General features: G+C 39.0%; 1 protein-coding gene across 3 annotated transcripts in view; it reads right to left on the bottom strand.

Moving 5' to 3' along the window:
• urb1 (URB1 ribosome biogenesis homolog) overlaps positions 1 to 19242 on the bottom strand; it is a 121438-nt gene that overhangs the window by 6528 nt on the left and 95668 nt on the right. For all 3 annotated transcript variants that reach the window (XM_060833717.1, XM_060833718.1, XM_060833719.1), the window contains 7 exons: positions 18892 to 19003; positions 9175 to 9281; positions 8415 to 8558; positions 8144 to 8253; positions 7514 to 7669; positions 6649 to 6890; positions 796 to 1380 (listed from right to left, as the gene is read on the bottom strand). In XM_060833717.1, coding sequence (XP_060689700.1) covers positions 796 to 1380; positions 6649 to 6890; positions 7514 to 7669; positions 8144 to 8253; positions 8415 to 8558; positions 9175 to 9281; positions 18892 to 19003 — 1456 coding nt within the window. The remainder of the gene's footprint in view (positions 1 to 795; positions 1381 to 6648; positions 6891 to 7513; positions 7670 to 8143; positions 8254 to 8414; positions 8559 to 9174; positions 9282 to 18891; positions 19004 to 19242) is intronic.

Raw genomic sequence — 19242 nt, 5'->3', positions numbered from 1 at the left:
GCTACGGTCTTTAGGTGACATTAAACATTGCAATATTATTTGATAGCATGGAAAATGTATTGAAGGTTTGGTCTTTCATGCTAATTAGGATAAAGACTAAACAAAAAATGAAACTGGAAATCATAATACAGAGAATTTTAAAAAGGAGTGCTAAAGGTAAAATTAGTGAAAGTAAAAAAATTTAACAGTCTGGATCTGTGAATCACTACAAGGTCTGTACTTAGATCTCCAGAATAATGACTCAAGTTCAAAGGATAATATCATTGAATAACATTATTTCATTCGAGATGCATCAGTTTCAGCATCGCTGTTGGTGACAGTTTCATAAAATTGTAAGAAAGCAAAGCTCATACTAGCCCCATGAATCAAATGTTTCTTTTCATGACAAGTGTCAAGACAAATGCCACAATTAGAGAAGTTTAATGGAACTGGCTTTTAATGTTAAGCCAAACAAAGTTCTTTACCTGTAACCTTTTAAGGAATTCGGTAATAAGCAGTATTAATATTAGTCCGCAACATTGATGTAAACTTTACCTGGGGAAAATGCAATTATATTAGAGTACTCCACTAAAATTCACTAAGAATTCAGCAGTTTTTTTACACTGATTTCACGTGGCTCCAATTTGTTTCAATATTTTACAATAATGAGCTATATTGAGGCTAATATGGCATAAATTAAAGTGAATAAGATATTCAATCACTTCTGGATTTTCCTTCCAACGTATCAGGGTCTTGCAAATTTGGGCACAAAAGACAAATAGAAATCAAAAACAGGGGATAAGAAAATATAATCACCTTTCCATTCATGATCCTGTTTCTTTAGTGCAGGAAGACAAATTGGTTTGATAACACTCTCATACATGTTCTTATCGAGTAGGCCTCGAACTTCCAGCAGCTGTAGCATAATACTGGTGAAGAGGTATGAAAGGTCCCCTGTCAAACCATCTCCATCTATTTCACTGGTGACTCTACTGTAAAACTGAAGAAGATGATGTCGTAAAGCACTGTCCTTTAGAAGTTCTTCAGCTATTGCACTGCAGGACAGGATATTTCTCTGAAGCCATCTTAGTACAGAGAAACACTGAGATTCACTCATTGGACTTTCATTTCCCGACTCGATAATCCATTTCGCTATCACACGTGTGGTTGCTCCAACAGCACTGTCTACTTTATCTTGGTTCTTTTGGGAACCTAAGGTTTCACTTTGGAAGACTGCAGCCCAATGTGTGAATATAGACCGCAAATATACTTTACAGTCCTCAAGACAAGTCTCTTCCACCACATTCTCCATATTGTCTTGTGCGTCACCTCTCTTCCTTCTACTGTGCTGAGATCCTCTCCAACCATGTCCTTTAGGTTTGTTCTTCTCTTTGTTAATTTCTGAAAAAGATTAATACATAGCAGAATCAATAACAGAATGTGAGGGTACTCATTTTTACAGTTAGGAAAAGCTTTCCATTTAGAGGAATTAATTATAGATTCTATTAATATAAAATTAATAGTCATCCAAACAGGTTAATGGCTTTTATCTCTTCTCAACAGTTGAAACTATAGTATGGTCTAAAGAGCCACTAACTTCTCTTCCTGCAAAATACTCTTTTAAGGTCAAGTAGATAGTACATTTACTCAGAGGAAGTGGGCATCATTGGCTGGCCAATATTTATTGCCCACCCCTAGATGCCCTTGAGAAGGTGGTGGTGACTTTTTCATAACACTGCAAAATATGTGTTGACCCACAATGCACTTTGGAAGGGAATTCTAGAATTTTGAGCCAGCGACAGGTCAGGTGAGTGGCTTGGAGGGGAACTTGCAGGTAATAGTAGAGTTTCCATGTATCTGCTGCTGTTGTCCTTCTAGATGGAAGTGGTCATGGACTTGGAAGGTGCTGTCTAAGGACCTTTGGTGAATTTCTGCAGTGCATCTTGCTGATAGTACACACTGCTGCTCCTGACCATTAGTGCTGGAGGATATGGAAGTGGTGCCAACCAAGCCAGCCGCTTTGTTCTAGACGGCATCAAGCTTCTTGAATGTTGTTTGAGCTGTACCCATTTACAATAGTGGGCAATTGGGGAATATTCCACCACACTCCTGACTTGTGACTTGTAGATGGTGGACAGGCTTTGGGGAGTCAAAAGTTAAGTTATTCACTACAGTATTCCTAGCCTATGAACTGCTCTTCTAGCCACAGGTTTCTGGTCAACAGTAACTCTCAGAATGTTAATAATGGGGGAATTGTCAAGGCCGGTGATTAGATTGAATCATAATGGAGATGGTCATTGTCTGGCATTTGTGTGGCATTAATGTTACTTGTCACCTGTCAGCTCAAGCCAGGTCTTGCAGCTTTTGGACTTGGACTGCTTCAGTACGTGAGGAGTTGGGAATGGTGCTGAACATTGTACAATAATCATTGGTAAACATCCCCACTTCTGGCTTTGTGATGAAGCAGCTGAAGATGGTGGACCTAGGACACAACCCTGAAGAACTCCTGCAGAGATGTCCTGGAGCTGAGACGACTGACATCCAACAACCACAAACATCTTCCTATGTGCCAGGTATGACTCCAACCAGCAGAGAGTTTGCCCCCTAATAGCCATTGATTTTAGTTTTGCTAGGGGTCCTTGATGCCACACTCAGTCGAATCTGGCCTTGGTGTCAAGGGCTATCACTCTCACCTCACCTCTGGAATTCAGCACTTTTGTCCATGTTTGAACCAAAGCTGTAATGAGGTCAGGAGCTGAGTGGCTCTGGCAGAACCCAAACTTGGTGTCACTGAGCAGGTTATTGCTGAGCAGGTGCTGCTTGATAGCTCTGTTAATGACACCTCCCATCACTTTACTGATGACCAAGAGCAGACTGATAGGGCGGTAACTGGTCGAGCTGGATTTGCCCTGCTTTTTGTGTACAGGACATACCTGGGTAATTTTCCACATTGTCTGGTAGATGCTAGTATTGTAATTGTATTGGAAGAACTTGGCTAGGGGAGCAGCAAACTGTGGAGCAGTACTATTAATGGGATATTGTTAGGGCCAGTAGCTTTTGCAGTATCACGTGAAGTGAATCGAATTGGCTGAAGACTGGTGTCCGTAATGCAAGGGAACACTGGAGGAGACCAAGATGAGTCATCCACTTGGCATTTCTGGCTGAAGATTGCTACAAATGCTTCAGCCTTATCTTTTGTATTGGGCTCTTTCATTACTGAGGATGGGGATATTTGTGGAGCCTCCTCCTCCAGTGAGTTGTTTAATTGTCCACCAATCACAACTGCATGTGGCATGATTGCAGAACTCAGATCTGCTCTGTTGGTTGTGGGATTGCTTAGCTCTGTCTATTATTTGCTGTTTATGCTGTCAGGCACAAGAGTAGACCTGCTTGGTAGCTTCACCAGGTTGACACCTCATCTTTAGGTTCTGCCTGGTGCTGTTTCTGGCATGCCCTCCTGTACTCATTATTGAACTTGGGTTGATCCCATCATTCTTACTGATGCTGCCACAGACAGATGCATCTGCAGGCAGCAGACCGGTAATGATAAGCTCAAGTATGTTTTTCCTTCTTGTTAGTTTCTTCATCATCTGCCGCAGACACAGACTAGTAGCTGTGTCCTTTAGGACCCGACCAGCTCGATCAGTTGTTCTGCTGACAAACCACATGTTTGGATCCCCAGAATATTGTCCGAGTTTCTAGATTAATAGTTTAGTGATTATTCCACTAGGTCATCGCCTCCCAGAGGCAAATTCTGGCCAAAAACTACTTGCATATGATAGTAACACTAAATAAGTAATGTTGGTACTATTTGCCAGATATTTTTTATAACTATCTATATCTGATGTGTGTTTAAGTTATACCATAGTTAGAAAAAATAGTTTCTGGTAGACTAGTGATAAACCTCCTACAAGAGCAAATCCCAGGATTTTTATTGGAAAATGTAATTTTTCAGTTTTCTCATGTAGAGGTCAACCCTGGGGATCAAAACCCCCAATAAATCAGAATAGAAGGATAAGTGGGGTTGAATTACAATTAGAAAGGAACAGTAAAACCAAACAAATATTTCACAATAACAAGAATGAGAGTAAGAAATAAATCCTAACTGTCATCAAAGTTTCAAAGTGGCAATCACAATGATGGGTTAAAACTGAGATTATAAATATCGATATATTTTCTTCCAAAATGGGTGAGAATACTGTCTGGCACTTTGCAGAGTGCAAGAGTAGAAGCTGAACGGAGTGATGTATGATTCAAAACTGTTCCAATTGGATGCTATTTTTATAAAATGCAAGTACAGGCTAGGCTTTTCTTGAGCTGAGAAATTAGATTGAAAAGTTTATTTAACAGATTTCACATACATCTTATCACGGGTTAAAAATGATCTAAACAATTTTGCAATTCCTCAGCTTCCTAGCCACTAGGGTTCACCTTGTCTCTTCCACATGGCCAAATTAAGCACGCACATCAACCCCACAAAACAACTACCCGTGTAAAGTTTGACCCCATGACTTGTGACGTAAAAAGTTGCTCTCATAAAACTTGATTTTGTGTTCATATACAATATGCTATAACTCATTATAAAAAAAACTATTTACATAAAAATGCTCACTGCGACCACACAAGCAGCTATAATAAAACAGAAATCAAAAAAAAACTGAAAGTAAATAATAATATGAGAAGAAATTTCCTTTAGCAATATATCATTTCGCAAAACATTGACTCCAGCTGTCATAGTTACAACATGGTCACTATTGTTTGTGTGCCAAAGAAAAATTACCATCCTGTTATAACCTTTGGAATGATAAAATCTTGCAAAATTTAAGCAAGACAAGATAAAAATTGTTTGTTCTTTCATTAAGGACAAAAGATTTTTATGTCTTCTCCTGGTCTACTTCTTTAAATATCAGCAGCTGAGTCAACAGATGAGCTGTCAGTAGATCAACCTACAAATCTATGCTTTACAAATAATCTAAGTAACCTATTTAAATTAACTCATTCCAGCTAATTTAGGAACTTTTTAAATTGCATTTGACTCTTCCACTAATTGGAGCAGAGCAAGGAATTATATGCAACAAACATCACGTAGGTTTGTGGAGGAAAAGACTAAACACTTGGGTTCAATGACTTTCCATCAGAACCAATGAAGGATCATTGAACTCATAAATGGGGACTAAATTCCCCAGACCCGTGGGGGCAGCTTTGGTGGTTTGGACTGGGGCAGTGGGATTCAGGCAGTGGGGACGGATTGGCTAAAATATCACTGGCCCAGCATCTGACATGCACTGATCTGTTTTGTGTGTTTTTGCCAGAGATGGGCATATTTTGGGGACAGCAATTGATCTGACAGTGAAGGGAGTCCAGTCAAGATCATTAAGGAGTTAATTGGTGCCCGTTCCTGCAGCAATTTTGCAGGCACTGCACTGGCCCCCAGGGATCTGTGTGTCTGTATCCCAGCAACCAAGAGATGGCTGCACTGAGGGAGGCTGAAGCTGCTTTGGAGCTCAAGGAGTTCTGGGGGAGATTTTCTCTTGACAGTTGTGAAACTGACAATGGAGCATTGGAGGCTGAGGGGTAACATTATAGAGATTTATAAAATCATGAGTCTTTCCCTGGGGTTGGGGAGTCCAGAACTAGAGGGCAAAGGTTTAGGATGGGAGGGGAAAGATATAAAAGAGACCTAAGGGGCAACCTTTCCACATGGAGGGTGGTAAGTGTGGAATGAGCTGCCAGAGGAAGTGGTGGAGGCTAGTACATTTGCAACATTTAAAAGGCATTTGGAGGGTGTATGAATAGTAAGGGTTTGGAGGGATATGGGCCGGGTGCTGGCAGGTGGGACTAGATTAGGTTGGGATATCTGGTCAGCATGGACGAGTTGGGATGTACATCTCAATGACCCTATTACAGTATTCCTCTCTCCCTTAGAGATGGCAGCTCCATTGCTTCCCTGTCATTTGGCCCTCAGCATTTCTCCTATTGACCCCATAATAAGAGCTGCCAGTTTCCTGTGCTGTGGCCACACTGTCTGTAACTCCCTCTTCAGGTACAGGCTTGCTTTTCTTAAAAGGTCTGTGATCGATGGAAGTGGTCTGGTAATTGTGCTACTGCAATGAGCAGACTTGACACGTGGTAATGGCCCCATCTCCCAGTTATTTACGACGTTGGTAAACTTCAACTGATCAACACTGTTTTACTCTCCCTAAATACTGCCTGGCCAGTGGAGTATTTTCAGCATCAAATACACACCTTTACAGTCAGTTTTTCTATGATGTGATGATTGTGTTCTTGTGCAACCTCACGTTATATAAAAATCATGCTTTAGAAACAGTGCTTAAAGTTTTGGCATTGCGGTCATGTTACAGCTAACACGTTTTTAGAAGTTCACGCTTTAGAAACTGTGTCCCCAGTGCGTCAATCGCTTTACAGTAAATTTGCATTGATGATACGTGCATTATAACAGAACAACCTGTACTAATAAGGAAGCTTTAACACATAGAGCTTTTTACATTTAAATAGAATGCCTGCCCTCTTGATAAGCAGCAAACTTCTAAACCCGATCTTGACGGAGACCTCAAAACGCAATGTATTCAAAGCTGTTAGTTCAATGACTATTAATATTTCAATATTAAAATCGATTGGTTGAAAACAAAGCTAATATAGAAGACTTACGTAATAATTCCTTAACTTCATATTTATGAGCCAAAGTTTGCAAGTCCTCTTGTAAATGGGACTCCCTCCCCACAATACTCCACTTATATAACAATAACAAAGCCTCGTTGTGAGACAGAGCTCTTTCATTTATGGTAATCCAGCCCATTTCTTTGTAGCTATTGAAGGCACCAGAACGATGATGCAAAACTGAACTTAATATCTGTAAAAATTCTGCAAATGTTTTGGTGTCAATATTTATCCTGCGAAAATAAAAGAAATAATTTGAGGGAATTATTTTAATCATAACATTGTCTCAATTTAAAAATGATATCAAATAGAGATGAAACAATTCCCTTCAGATTTTCCAACCTTTTTGTGAGGTTCTTATGGTGTCTGATCATGATGTCACTGGCTAGACTTGCTAGAATACAACACTATGGACACGAACCAGTGCTCTAAATAAACACAGCCCACAATGCCATCCTTGAACATATAATTCACATGTCAGCATGGCTCAACTGGATTTATTCTGCACTATGGAGGAGAATCATAGGGCAGCTTCAGCAAATAACATGGACTTATATGTAGTACTGTAAGCATTTAATACTGTTGAAGATCGCATACTTCAGATCTGAGGTTAGACGAAGTTTCCATTCAGATGATCCTATGACATTATTCAAAGAACAGGGAAATTCCTCTGATGTGCTGAATTAAATCCAGCCTCATTCAATATGTTCATAAACTGTTCATTCAGTTCATGCTTGTTTGTGTCACAGAAGTGTTTTGAAGAGTTCAGACATTCAAGATACTGAGTGGATGCACACATTACATCAGTAAAAATAAACTCCCTACAGAATTTCATTAAGTAATGTACATTTCTTACCAAATGTGTTGTATTTGAACAGTCATAACATATAGAAAATCATGTACGAGCAAAAGTGGCAGAAACTTCTGAGTCTTTTCTTTGTTTCCCAGATTAGTGAACCACAATGTGTGTAGCAGCGAAATTAAATTAGACACCAATTTGTTCTCTAAAACCCTGGAAAAGATACAAATCAGTTCTAAGTACACTCAACAGATAATTATCTATAATGTATTCTTGACAAATTTAGATAATTCTTTCTAAACGGTATAAAAAGCAACATAAAATGATGAATGTGCAAGATATCACAGGATATATGTATACTTTCTTTCAAAACACTTTAAAAGGCCCAAAAGTATATTTCAGAAATGTTTTGTGCCTTTGTTGCAGTGCAACATAATTATGTTTGATGTACGCCTGAGTAATAGGTTCACTTTCCCTCACAAATAATAAGTATAAAATTGGAACAAACATCACAGAGCAAGCCCGTACAAAATATACAATTAGTTTTTAAAAAAGCATTTTACAGCTTGGTAATAAATGACTTCATTTAAATGGATGGCAAATTACTTCATTGAAATAGATGGTAAATATCTTCACAATTAACTTGAAAGAAAGCTAATTGTCGATACTATACAGATGTGAACATACCTTCTTTGTAAGACATGCAATATCCATGTCAGTAAATTGTGGTCTCTAATCAGCTGATATGCTGCTTTTGTGATGTGGGCAGCATGTATCAGTATCTGGATGATCTGTTCCTTTAAATAAAATAGAAAATAGTAAAATGTTTCTAAACTAAAAAACATTTATAAGCAAAATAATATTCAATGACCTACTCTGTGCTAAAGTTTTACCCCTTCTGCAGAGTTGATTTTAATGCTACTTTAGCCTTGGTTTCAGAACAGAAACTGCAGCCTACCTCTGCTGTCTCATCACACAATGGGCTGTTAAAAAAGGCTAGGAGAACATGGATGATTTTCTGACGGTCACAAAGCTCATAGCAGTGCTTGTCCTTTAAACCATTTATAAGGAGTTCCAAAATCCAGTCACGTTCAGTCTTGTGCTGAAAAAGAAAATGAAAGATGACATATGAAAAAAAATTAGAATCGGGATGCTCTTTTCACCATGGTATAGAAGATGGAATATTCAGCTTATTTCACCTGTCGTTGTGCTAACTACCTCAGTGGATTCCCATCCTGAAACTGGAGCCATCTGTAATAAGATTTGGTCAATATTTAATTATTAAAGAAATATAATTAAATCCTCCCCTTCAGGTCCCATTTACTTTAATGGAAGTGTTTGTCACAGCAGGTTTCTTGGGAAATTATTTAAGTCAAGATATATATGTGAAAACCTAGATAATGAATTTTACCAGATGAATTCTGTCCCTGTTGAGCTCAATCTTCTTTACATCCCAAAGGCCATATCTACAGTGTAATTCCAGATGCATTGTGAGCAGAAATTAGAACACTGTGCAAGATATTTCTTTTTTTAAACTAGGACACACACACACACAACTAAGACAGGCTAACTCAATGCGTAAACCTGAGTACTAAAGCACACGATGCCTTTAATCACTGAAAAAAATTATTTTTTCTGATTATTGTCATATGTATCTATATAGATCTTTTATCACCGAGTAAACGGGAGACTGTATTAAAAAAGGGAAACAATTTTACCTCCATATCAAAGCTGTAAAAAAGCTTGAAAAACCCAGGCACTTTTTTCAAGTCCAAATATTGATGTGCCAATAGGAAATGATTAATCTTCATATACATGTGTTCCTCTACAAGTATGAAGGAAAAACAAATTTGACAAATTAATTTTAACAAAAAAATGCATACTTAATATTTTGAGATTAGTTTTTAAACATAACTGAGTATTTATAATAATAGCTGAAGATGTGTTGCTGGAAAGGCGCAGCAGGTCAGGCAGCATCCAAAGAGCAGGAGAATCGTAACAATAATATTTGATCACAGATTTAAGTTTTGCTTTTCAATGACAAACTCATCAGTCTTTGGTCAATAACCCATTCAAAGCCTTGGACGGAAAACTGCATTTTTGTTTGACATTAAAAATCTAATTTTTCCATTCTTGCCAGATTCTTCCAGCTGACCCACCATTGCCCACATTATTCAAGGCCTGGGAAAGCTCTTTCCAGTTATTTACTGGATATACTCCCTGGTGATAGTATCTTGCTATAACTCCAAATGCATTCCAAAATACTAATTTGGAGGTGCTGGTGTTGGACTGCAGTGGACAAAGTTAAAAATCACACAACACCAGGTTATAGTCCAACAGGTTTGGATGTAGGTTTGCTCACTGAGCTGGAAGTTCATTTCCAGATGTTTCATCACTCTACTAGGTAACATATTCAGTGGGCCTCCGGGTGAAGCACTATTGATAATTCTATTTATATGTTTGAGTTTCTTTGGGTTGTTGATGTCATTTCCTGTGACGATATCTTCCCTGTGGTGATGCCACTTCCTGTTCTTTTTCTCAGAGGGTGGTAGATGGGGGTCTAACTCGACGTGTTTGTTGATAGTTAGGTCAGACTGATTCTAGTTCTAAAGAAATAGAAATATAGAAGTAGAATCTGTCTGACCCAACTTTAACTTCACACCTTCAATGCATTATCTGAGCTGAGATGGCACCTATTGTTCAAAGCTATCTTGAGAATGTAACTTTAAAAATGTTCTGGGATTTACATATGAAGGAACCGAAACTAACACAGTCATTCTAAAAGATGAAAGACTTAAGGTAAATTTGTTTAACATTACATTCTATGACACTGCAATCCTGTTGCTATAAATTCTGTGTTTTATAATTCTACTCCATAACCACCTGATGAGGAAGCAGCGCTTCGAAAGTTAACGCCTCCAAATAAACCTGTTGGACTATAACCTGGTAATGTGTGATTTTTAACTAAGTCAAAGTACATATTTGCTCAAATGTCTGATGTTTATTATGATATTCATTGTATCATATACATCATTTTAAATTTCATCTGGTTAGAAAGTTATGTTTTAAATATGGATTTATAAAATCAAAGCAAAGTATAACAGATGCTGGCAATAGGAAATCAAAACAGAAAGTGCTGGAGAAATGCAGCAGTCCTGGCAGTATCTGTGGAGAAAGAAACAAAGTTAACATTACAAATCTGATAGCGTCATAGAGATGTATAGAATGGAAACAGACCCGTTGGGTCCAACTTGTCCATGCTGACCAGACACTCTCAATAAATCTAGCCAAGTTTTCCAGCATTTGGTCCACATCCATCAAACCCTTCATATTCATATTCCATCCAGATGCCTTTTAAATGTTATAATTGTATCAGCGTCTATCACTTCCTCTTACACTTCATTCCATACGTGCACCACCCTCTGAATAGGCTGCCCCTTAGATCCCTTTCAAACCTTTCCTATCTTACTTTAAATCCATGCCCTCTAGTTTTGGACTCCCCTACCCTGAGCAAAAGGCCTTGACTAATCATCCTATCCATGCTCCTCATGATTTTATAAAGTTCTATAGTGTCACCCAGCAGCCTACAACATGCCAGGAAAAGTAGCCCCAGCCTATTCAGCCTCTCCCAATAGCTCAAACCCTCCAGCGCTGGCAACATCCTTCTAAATCTTTTCTGAACCCTTTAAAGTTTCACAACATGGGCAGCACGGTGGCTCAGTGGTTAGCACTGCTGCCTTACAGCACCAGGGTCCTAGGTTCAATTCCAGCCTTGGGCGACTGTCTGTGTGGAGTTTGCATGTTTTCTGCGTGGGTTTTCTCTGGGTGCTCTGGTTTCCTCCCACAGTCCAAAGATGTGCAGGTCAGGTGAATTGGCCATGCTAAATTGCCCATAGTGTTAGGTGCATTAGTCAGAGGGAAGTGGGTCTGGGTGGGATACTCTTCAGAGGGTCAGTGTGGACTTGTTGGGCCAAAGGGCCTGTTTCCACACTGTAGGTAATCTAATCTTTATTATAGCACAGAGACCAGAATTGCATGCAGTATTCCAAAAGTGACCTAATCAATGTCTCATACAGCCCCAACGTGATCTCTCAACTCCTACACTACACTTAATGCACTGACCAATAAAGCCAAACATCTCAAATATTTTCTTCACTATCCCATTTACCTGTGCCTCCACTTTCAAGAACTATGAACAAAGGGCTCTTTGTTCAACAACACTCCCTAGACCTTATCATTAAGTGTCCAAGTCCTGCCCTGATTGGCCCTACCAAAATGTAGCACCTCACATTTGTCTAGATTAAACTCCATCTGCCACTCCTCAGCTCACTGGATCAGGGTCCTGTTTTATTCTGAGGTAACTTTCTTTGCTATCCACCATACCACCAATTTTGGTGTCATCTGCAAACTTATGAACCATACCTCCTATGTGATGTGTTTGCTTGAGAACCCAGAATTTTTAAAAGAGGTTTAATCCACTGTTATATAAAAGACCCAAAGATCCTCTAACTTCAGATGCTGGTTCTTTTAGATAATCAGGATGGAATGAAGGGAAGATTTTACTTGACTTTGTTTTTATTGTACAATATTTAGCAACAGATGTATGCCACAATATCATTGCTGTGATTTGTTCCAGTTCTCACATAGTCTGATGGACCTTTATCTGGAGCCATAAATCTTGGTTTGCTTCAATGAACATATCTCAACCATTAATTGTTGATGTTTCCACTTATCCTAATTGCCATAATATATTCCACTTAACTAAAGACTTCTGTAAACAATAATGATCTTATTTCTGTGTCTGGAACTTAGCAGATTTTCAATTATCAAGATCATAAAATTAATTCTCTAAATCATTAGAGGTACATGGTAACCACCATATAGAGGAGTCAAAATTTAAACTTTGATTAAATTATCAACAAGCCACTTCATATAAAATGGTATTCGGTAACAAACAAATAAAACAGAATCATAGGTGACTGAAAGTCATAGATAATTTACAGATACTGTTTATTAAAGTGACATCAAGGATGAGGGACGTCAGTTACATGGATAGATTAGCAAAGCTGTGATTTTCATTACAAGCAGAGGGTTAAGGCAACATTTGGTACAACTCAGAGTCATAGAGATGTACAGCACGGAACTTGTCCACGTTCGGTCCAACTTGTCCATGCTGACCAGATATCCCAACCCAACCTAGTTCTACCTGCCAGCACCCTGCCCATATCCCTCTCAACCCTTCCTATTCACATACCCATCCAAATGCCTTTTAAATGTTGCAGTTGTACAAGCCTCCACCACTTCCTCTGGCAGCTTATTCCATACATGCACCACCCTCTGTGAAAATGTTGCCCCTTAGGTCTCCTCTGTGTCTTTTCCCTTCTCATCCTAAACCTATGTGCTCTAGTTCTGGACTCGCCAACCCCAGGGAAGAGACTTTGTCTATTTATCCTATCCAGGCCCCTCCTGATTTTATAAACCTCTATAAGGTTACCCCTTGGCCTCCGATGTCCAGTGAAAGCAGCCCGAGTCTATTCAACCTCTCCCTATAGCTCAAATCCTCTAAACCTAGCCACATCTTTGTAAATCTTTTCTGAACCCGTTCAAGTTTCACAACATCATTCCGATAGCTGTGCAAAGCTTTTGCCAGGTTTTGATAGGGTGCAGAGTTAGAAACTGGTTCAATATAAGGAAGACTAGTAATCAGAGAACACAATATAGAGAGAATTAACAAAAGAAATGGGTGGACAGGAGAATTTATTTTTCCGGAGCAATAAATTATCAGGGTCTGGAACATATCGTTTGATAAGAATGGTGGAACCAGATTTGATAACAATTTTGAAAAGGGAATTGATAAATATCTGAAGTGGGGTCTATGGGGAAAGAGTGGGGAGAGGGACTAAATTGAACAAGTCCCTCAAAGATACAAAGGTATATTACACAAGTACAATGGTGTGAGTGACATCCTCCTGTGCTGTATGATTCTATGATGCTAGCAGATTCCTTAAACTTATATTGCCACCGCAGAATTAGTTAACACAAGTTTGAATTGGAGTGGTTCAAATAAACTTATTGACTATAAATACCCCTGTCTAAAGTGGAAGAAATTTGGGACAACGTGTTTACTGGGTATAGTTACTGGGTATACTCCTTGGTGATAGAATCTTGCTATAATATAAATGCATGTCAAAGTACATATTTGCACAAATGACTGACATTTGTTATATAATATTATAATTGAATGGAAGAAGGTAGCTTGAATATAGATGCTGTTGAGATGAAATGTACGTACAGACATAAAAAAAAGGAGGCCTCACATTAAAGGCCATTCCATGATTCAGCAGGACTTACTGAACCATCCTGGTTGTGCTGGGAATTACGTTAGCTACCAATTTAAGATTATCAATCAGGCTGACAAGGAATGGCCTCCACCTCATTGAAAGCACAGAAAGGTCACATAAGAATTCATAATATTCAAACAATGTTGATGCTTGATTATTCACCTACACTATTATTTCATTATCTTCAAGGCCAGGAAATTGCTTGAGGTATCTGTGGGAATTTATTTCCAGTAGAAGGGTAAAAAAATGAGTGTTTTGACAGTATAAATGATACATGATCTGCTGATGGATGGAGTTTGGTCTGTATTTTATTGCCCCATGATCTTCTAAAATCTTTTACCAGTAGGCAATGGAACAATAAGTATTGCCATCGACATGATTTGAAAATTAATTGTGTTTAATGGTGTGCAGGCTAATGACATTAACAGCAATCACTTAAGCTCCTATAAATAAACACACACTAAAAATTGTAGCTGTTGGTTTAGGAGGTCAATGTTGCAGTGTATAACACTAAATAAATATAAAATTGTGCAAAGATTCGCTCCAGTTGTATTCTTCACTAACCAGCTTTCTGGAGTAGAGAAATATATATTATACATTAAAGTACATGGTGACCTCACCAGAGACTGACCTGTCTGAGTGAATACAGCCTTATGTTCTACTGAATTTAATCACTGTAGACAACAAAGTAAATACACTATCGAATGTGTTATTACATTGTGAATGAAAACAAATCGGTTTCCTTCAGGCAATGGGCTTTGTTCCAATATCTGCCAACCATATTTCAGGAAAAATGGTCTTCAAATCACATGACATCTCTTTCAGCCACTGACAATGAGATTTCTGATTCTGTTTCCTTAAATCAGATTGTCACCACGATCCTAATTGTTCATAAGATCGAAAACAAATTTAGTATTTGATGATCTTTTAATAGTTCCTCTGATGTGAAATATTATTCAGCATGTAACCTAGCTGCTAGAGAAGCCTGTAAAAGCCTCATCTAATCTAGATGTGAGGCCTCTGACAGTGCCAGCATAAAACTTGGGACCTCACACAACACAATTCATTCCAACGGTCAGCAAACTGCTGTCAGTCAAATCCCCTCCTCTTCATAAAACCTCACCATACCATTCACTTAAAGGCCACTGACCTAAATGGCAGATGCAACAAAGTGGAGGTCAAGACATCAAGCAGCTCAAATAAAGTGTTTCGCTCATCAAAACAAACATTAATATAATTCCAAAAAGATGGCTACACCCAACCAAGTGAATCCCATTGTGCAGCTAATGTCTTTTCCATCTGTTTCCTATTACTCTTATAATTTCTGTGGTTGTGGCTTCAGCTAATGGAATTATGCTAATCGTTCCCCTGCTTTGACAGATGAGATAACTGTGCTGAACATATTTAGGGGTGGAATCTGGGGTAAAAGGTAGAGTCATCATAGTCATTACAGAGAAACATGGTGGTGGTTTTAGATGAGGATCGCTATGCTTCAGGTGAGGAGAAAGGTTGAGAAGGAGAGTCACTCATGATAACCTCAGCTGGTGTGTGAGTTAAGCCTACAATGCTGGTAACACTCTGCCTTGCAAACTGAGCTAAATATATAAGCTTTTTGCCTTATACTCATCAGAACAGACAAAAGAATGTCAAATCTCAAAGAACATTGCATGAGAATCAGAGAATCCATTTGGTTGACAAATGGACTTTTGACTGGTTCAGGCACTGGCATGAAGGATACACCCGGAAATTGTGATTCCAAAGTCTCCATTTAAATTTCAAAAATGCAAATCGATTGATTGGTCAAAGCATGCTATCAAAATGCACAAGAAGATAATCCAAACAAGCTTTAGTTTAGCTAAGAAGCTGCAAAGTCTGGACAAACACTTTTTGGCTACAGAGGATGAGGACATGTAGTTTCTAGCAAGAAAATATGAAATCATTGTCAGCATGATTGATAATCTTAAATTGGTAGCTAACGTAATTCCCAGCACAATCAGGATGGTCCAGTAAGTCCTGCTGAATCATGGAATGGCCTCTAATGTTGGATTCTATGCCCTGAGTTTTGCAAACACAGTCTGGCTGAGCATGGTCAGCACTCTATATGTCCGCAACAGCCTAAGGGATGCACTATTTATTGCCATCTTTCAGTTGCGGATGTGTGCAAGATGAATGGCTTTGAACAGCATGTATCTTTTTCACCAATACTTAAGTTCTTTGCTACCAAGTACCTAGTGGAAGAGAAAAGGTTTAAACTTTGTATTTAACCAAATCATGGCATTTTAGTTATTCATAACATTAACTCAATGTGGATCAGATGACCATTAAATGCTAATTTGCAATGCAATATCTAATGCTACCATCAGGGTTCTGGGTCACATCCACCTTTCTACTGCCGATGCATAACATCAGTGCCACCCTATTGATCTCCAGGGCAAATGTTGTCAAGATGGGTTACAGGTGTTGATCCATCCACCCCATTTTCTGACTTCCTCTGGAGTAATGTATCCACCCCATTTTCTGCCTTCCTCTGGAGTAATGTATTCTCTTCTCTTCCAATTAAAAAAACAGCAAGATTTGACTATGAGAAGTGGATTGCGTATTGAGGATATATGACAATTTTTGAGGAAGATGAATGAGAGGTGGCAATGGGATGAGGAAGAGCATGTACATTGGGAATTGCGATGGAGATTGGAGGCGGTAACTGGACAGAAGTGAATGCATAGAATTGCAAGGTGTGTTGATCAGCAGAACGCTATTCATAAATTCAGGCAATGACACTCATCTTTCATAACCTCACTAAGTCATCCTAATACTCTATGCCAGTTGTGGACACCACATTCCTGCTGTAGATAGCTCCACAAACTCTATCCATGCCAGTTTTCTGAGTATCCTTAGAAAACAGCATGTCCTTTCACATCCTCATCATCACTTGCACAATCTCAAAGGGACAATCATGAGAATTAGGTTGTAGCACTCCTGCACTTTGCTTTGTTTGCCATTACAAGCCTTCAAGATCAAGGTTTCCTGCAGCCATTCATTTCCCTATTGGATTCCCTTTAAAGAGATAGCCTCATGAACAAAACACAGGTTGTCATCAAGAGAAAATGCTGGAAAATCTCAGCAGGTCTGGCAGCATCTGTAAGGAGAGAAAAGAGCTGATGTTTCGAGTCTAACTGACCCTTTGTCAAAGCTAAAAAAAGGAAGAAATTGGGAGGTATTTATACTAGGCTGAGAGAAGGTGAGTCATGGATCCAGAAGCAAAGGTAGCAATAAAGTGGTAATAATGACAGTGCATAGAGAGATTATAGGGAGATTAGGAGCTGTGAATGACCAAAGCTGAAGCCAGTGCTATGTGACAAAATATGTGGGGGATGTGGGAATTGGGTGAAGCAGAGGGAAAATGGAAAACAGGGGAGAAGGGTAGCAAAGGGGGACATAGATACCACTATTATGCGTGGGAATACCTCCCACCTTGTACATGGCAGGTACTCATGTGACTCAGCCAATGCTGTCTATCTTATACGTTGCAGGCAAGGATGCCTGGAGGCATGGTACATTGGGGAAACTGAGCAAAGGCTATGACAACGGATGAATGGGCACCGCACAACAATCAACAGACAGGAGGGTTCCCTCCCAGTTGGGGAACACTTCAGTGGTCCAGGACATTCAGCCTCGGACCTTCGGGTGACCATCCTCCAAGGTGGACTTCGGGACAGGCAGCAGGGAAAAGTGGTAGAGCAGAGGCTGATAGCTAAGTTCGGTTACCCATAGGGAGGGCCTCAACCGGGACCGTGGGTTCATGTCACATTACAGGTGATCACCATTGCACCACACACACACACAGATATTCCTACACACAAACACTCTCACATACACACGGACACAGGTACACTCAGACACCCACACACACCCTTAGAGACACTCACACATGCACCCCCTCACATACTTAAGACACTCTGCACTCACTACACACACACACACACTTTCTCACACTCACAAATTCCACCCCAGACAGACAGACACACACACACAAAGACCCATATGCACACATATATTTTGTGGGGTGAATTTGTATTTGCAGAGTTACATTGTACTTTGCTCAAACACTGCATGCATTCATGTAGAACTCTGAGCCCAAAAACTGCATGAATTTATGTAAAACTCTGTTATCTCACTTTTTAGATTAGAATCAATCTAAACATCAGGTCATAGACAGAGAACACAGGGGCCCAACACCTTCAACATGTTGTCTAGCTATCACCATCGTTAACAGTTAACCCAAGAATGCAACTTTTAAAAAAAGGTTTTGTGATTTACACATGAAAGAAGTGAAACTATCACTGTATTCTAACAGATGAAAGGCTTAACAGACAATCAATTTTTCAGTGTATAATTTCAGTTACATCACACTGTAAATTTTTGCTATAAATTCTATGTTACGATCGAGCCCTCCACAATCACCTGATGAAGGAGCGTCACTCCAAAAGCTAGTGTGCCTCCAATTAAACCTGTTGGATTATAACCTGGTTTTGTGTGATTTTTAACTTTGTACACCCCAGGCCAACACCGGCACCTCCAAATCATGCTTTTATACAGGTTGTCATCATGGTTCCATTCGGTGATCGGTGCAGAAACCATGATGTGTGTATGTTGATGTCAGGGCTAAGTTAAACAGCCATGGTAAAGTCTGTTGATCATTAAGAGTCAGGTTTTTGTGGTTTCTCTGCTTGCATATAATTATGTTTGCAGACGCTAAAAGCACTAACATAGATACTGTGAAGATAAATTAAAAATTTAAGTGTAAATTGTTCAGTTTTTTTTACAGTAAAAATACATAGTTTAATTTATTCCTTAATCATTTACTCTTTCTTATCTATTTGTGTGCTCTAATCATAAAGCAATCGTGCTCAACATCTTCTCATTATATGCTCGAATATCAAATACATTCTGAAACTCTATCTCAATTTGAAAGCAGAAAGTGCTTTTACTTTGAAACAACATGGATCAGTTATCCTACATTCTTTGCCTTTAAACAGAAATAATATCAAAAACTGAAAGGGACACCAGAAAGTTGAAAGTGCTTTTCTCACCAACCTGGTTTTAGCATCTGTTGAGCAACTTTGGCAACATAAAGTGCCAAGCAAAAGGTGAACATCATATTAGGTTGTCGGATCCCATTTTTTACCACATCCAATAGATACAGCAGCTACACAGCAGAAAGAAAAATGTAGGCACACATTATAAGTTTGAACAATAAAACTTGGGTACAGGTCCTTAGTTGAATGCTTGAAAGTGAATCTAATTACTGAACTGAAAAGAAACTAAGGTGCACAGAAAATGAAAGCTTTGTGGGCTGAAGCATAGAGATAATACTGCTCCTATAAATCAGTTATGCAACCATACTTAGAACAATGTGTATAGTTCTGATCTGTGCAGCACAAGGGA

This window comes from Hemiscyllium ocellatum, chromosome 12 (assembly GCF_020745735.1).
Source record: "Hemiscyllium ocellatum isolate sHemOce1 chromosome 12, sHemOce1.pat.X.cur, whole genome shotgun sequence".
In the NCBI taxonomy this organism is placed as follows: domain Eukaryota; kingdom Metazoa; phylum Chordata; class Chondrichthyes; order Orectolobiformes; family Hemiscylliidae; genus Hemiscyllium; species Hemiscyllium ocellatum.
This window is presented reverse-complemented; position numbering and strand designations above follow the sequence as displayed.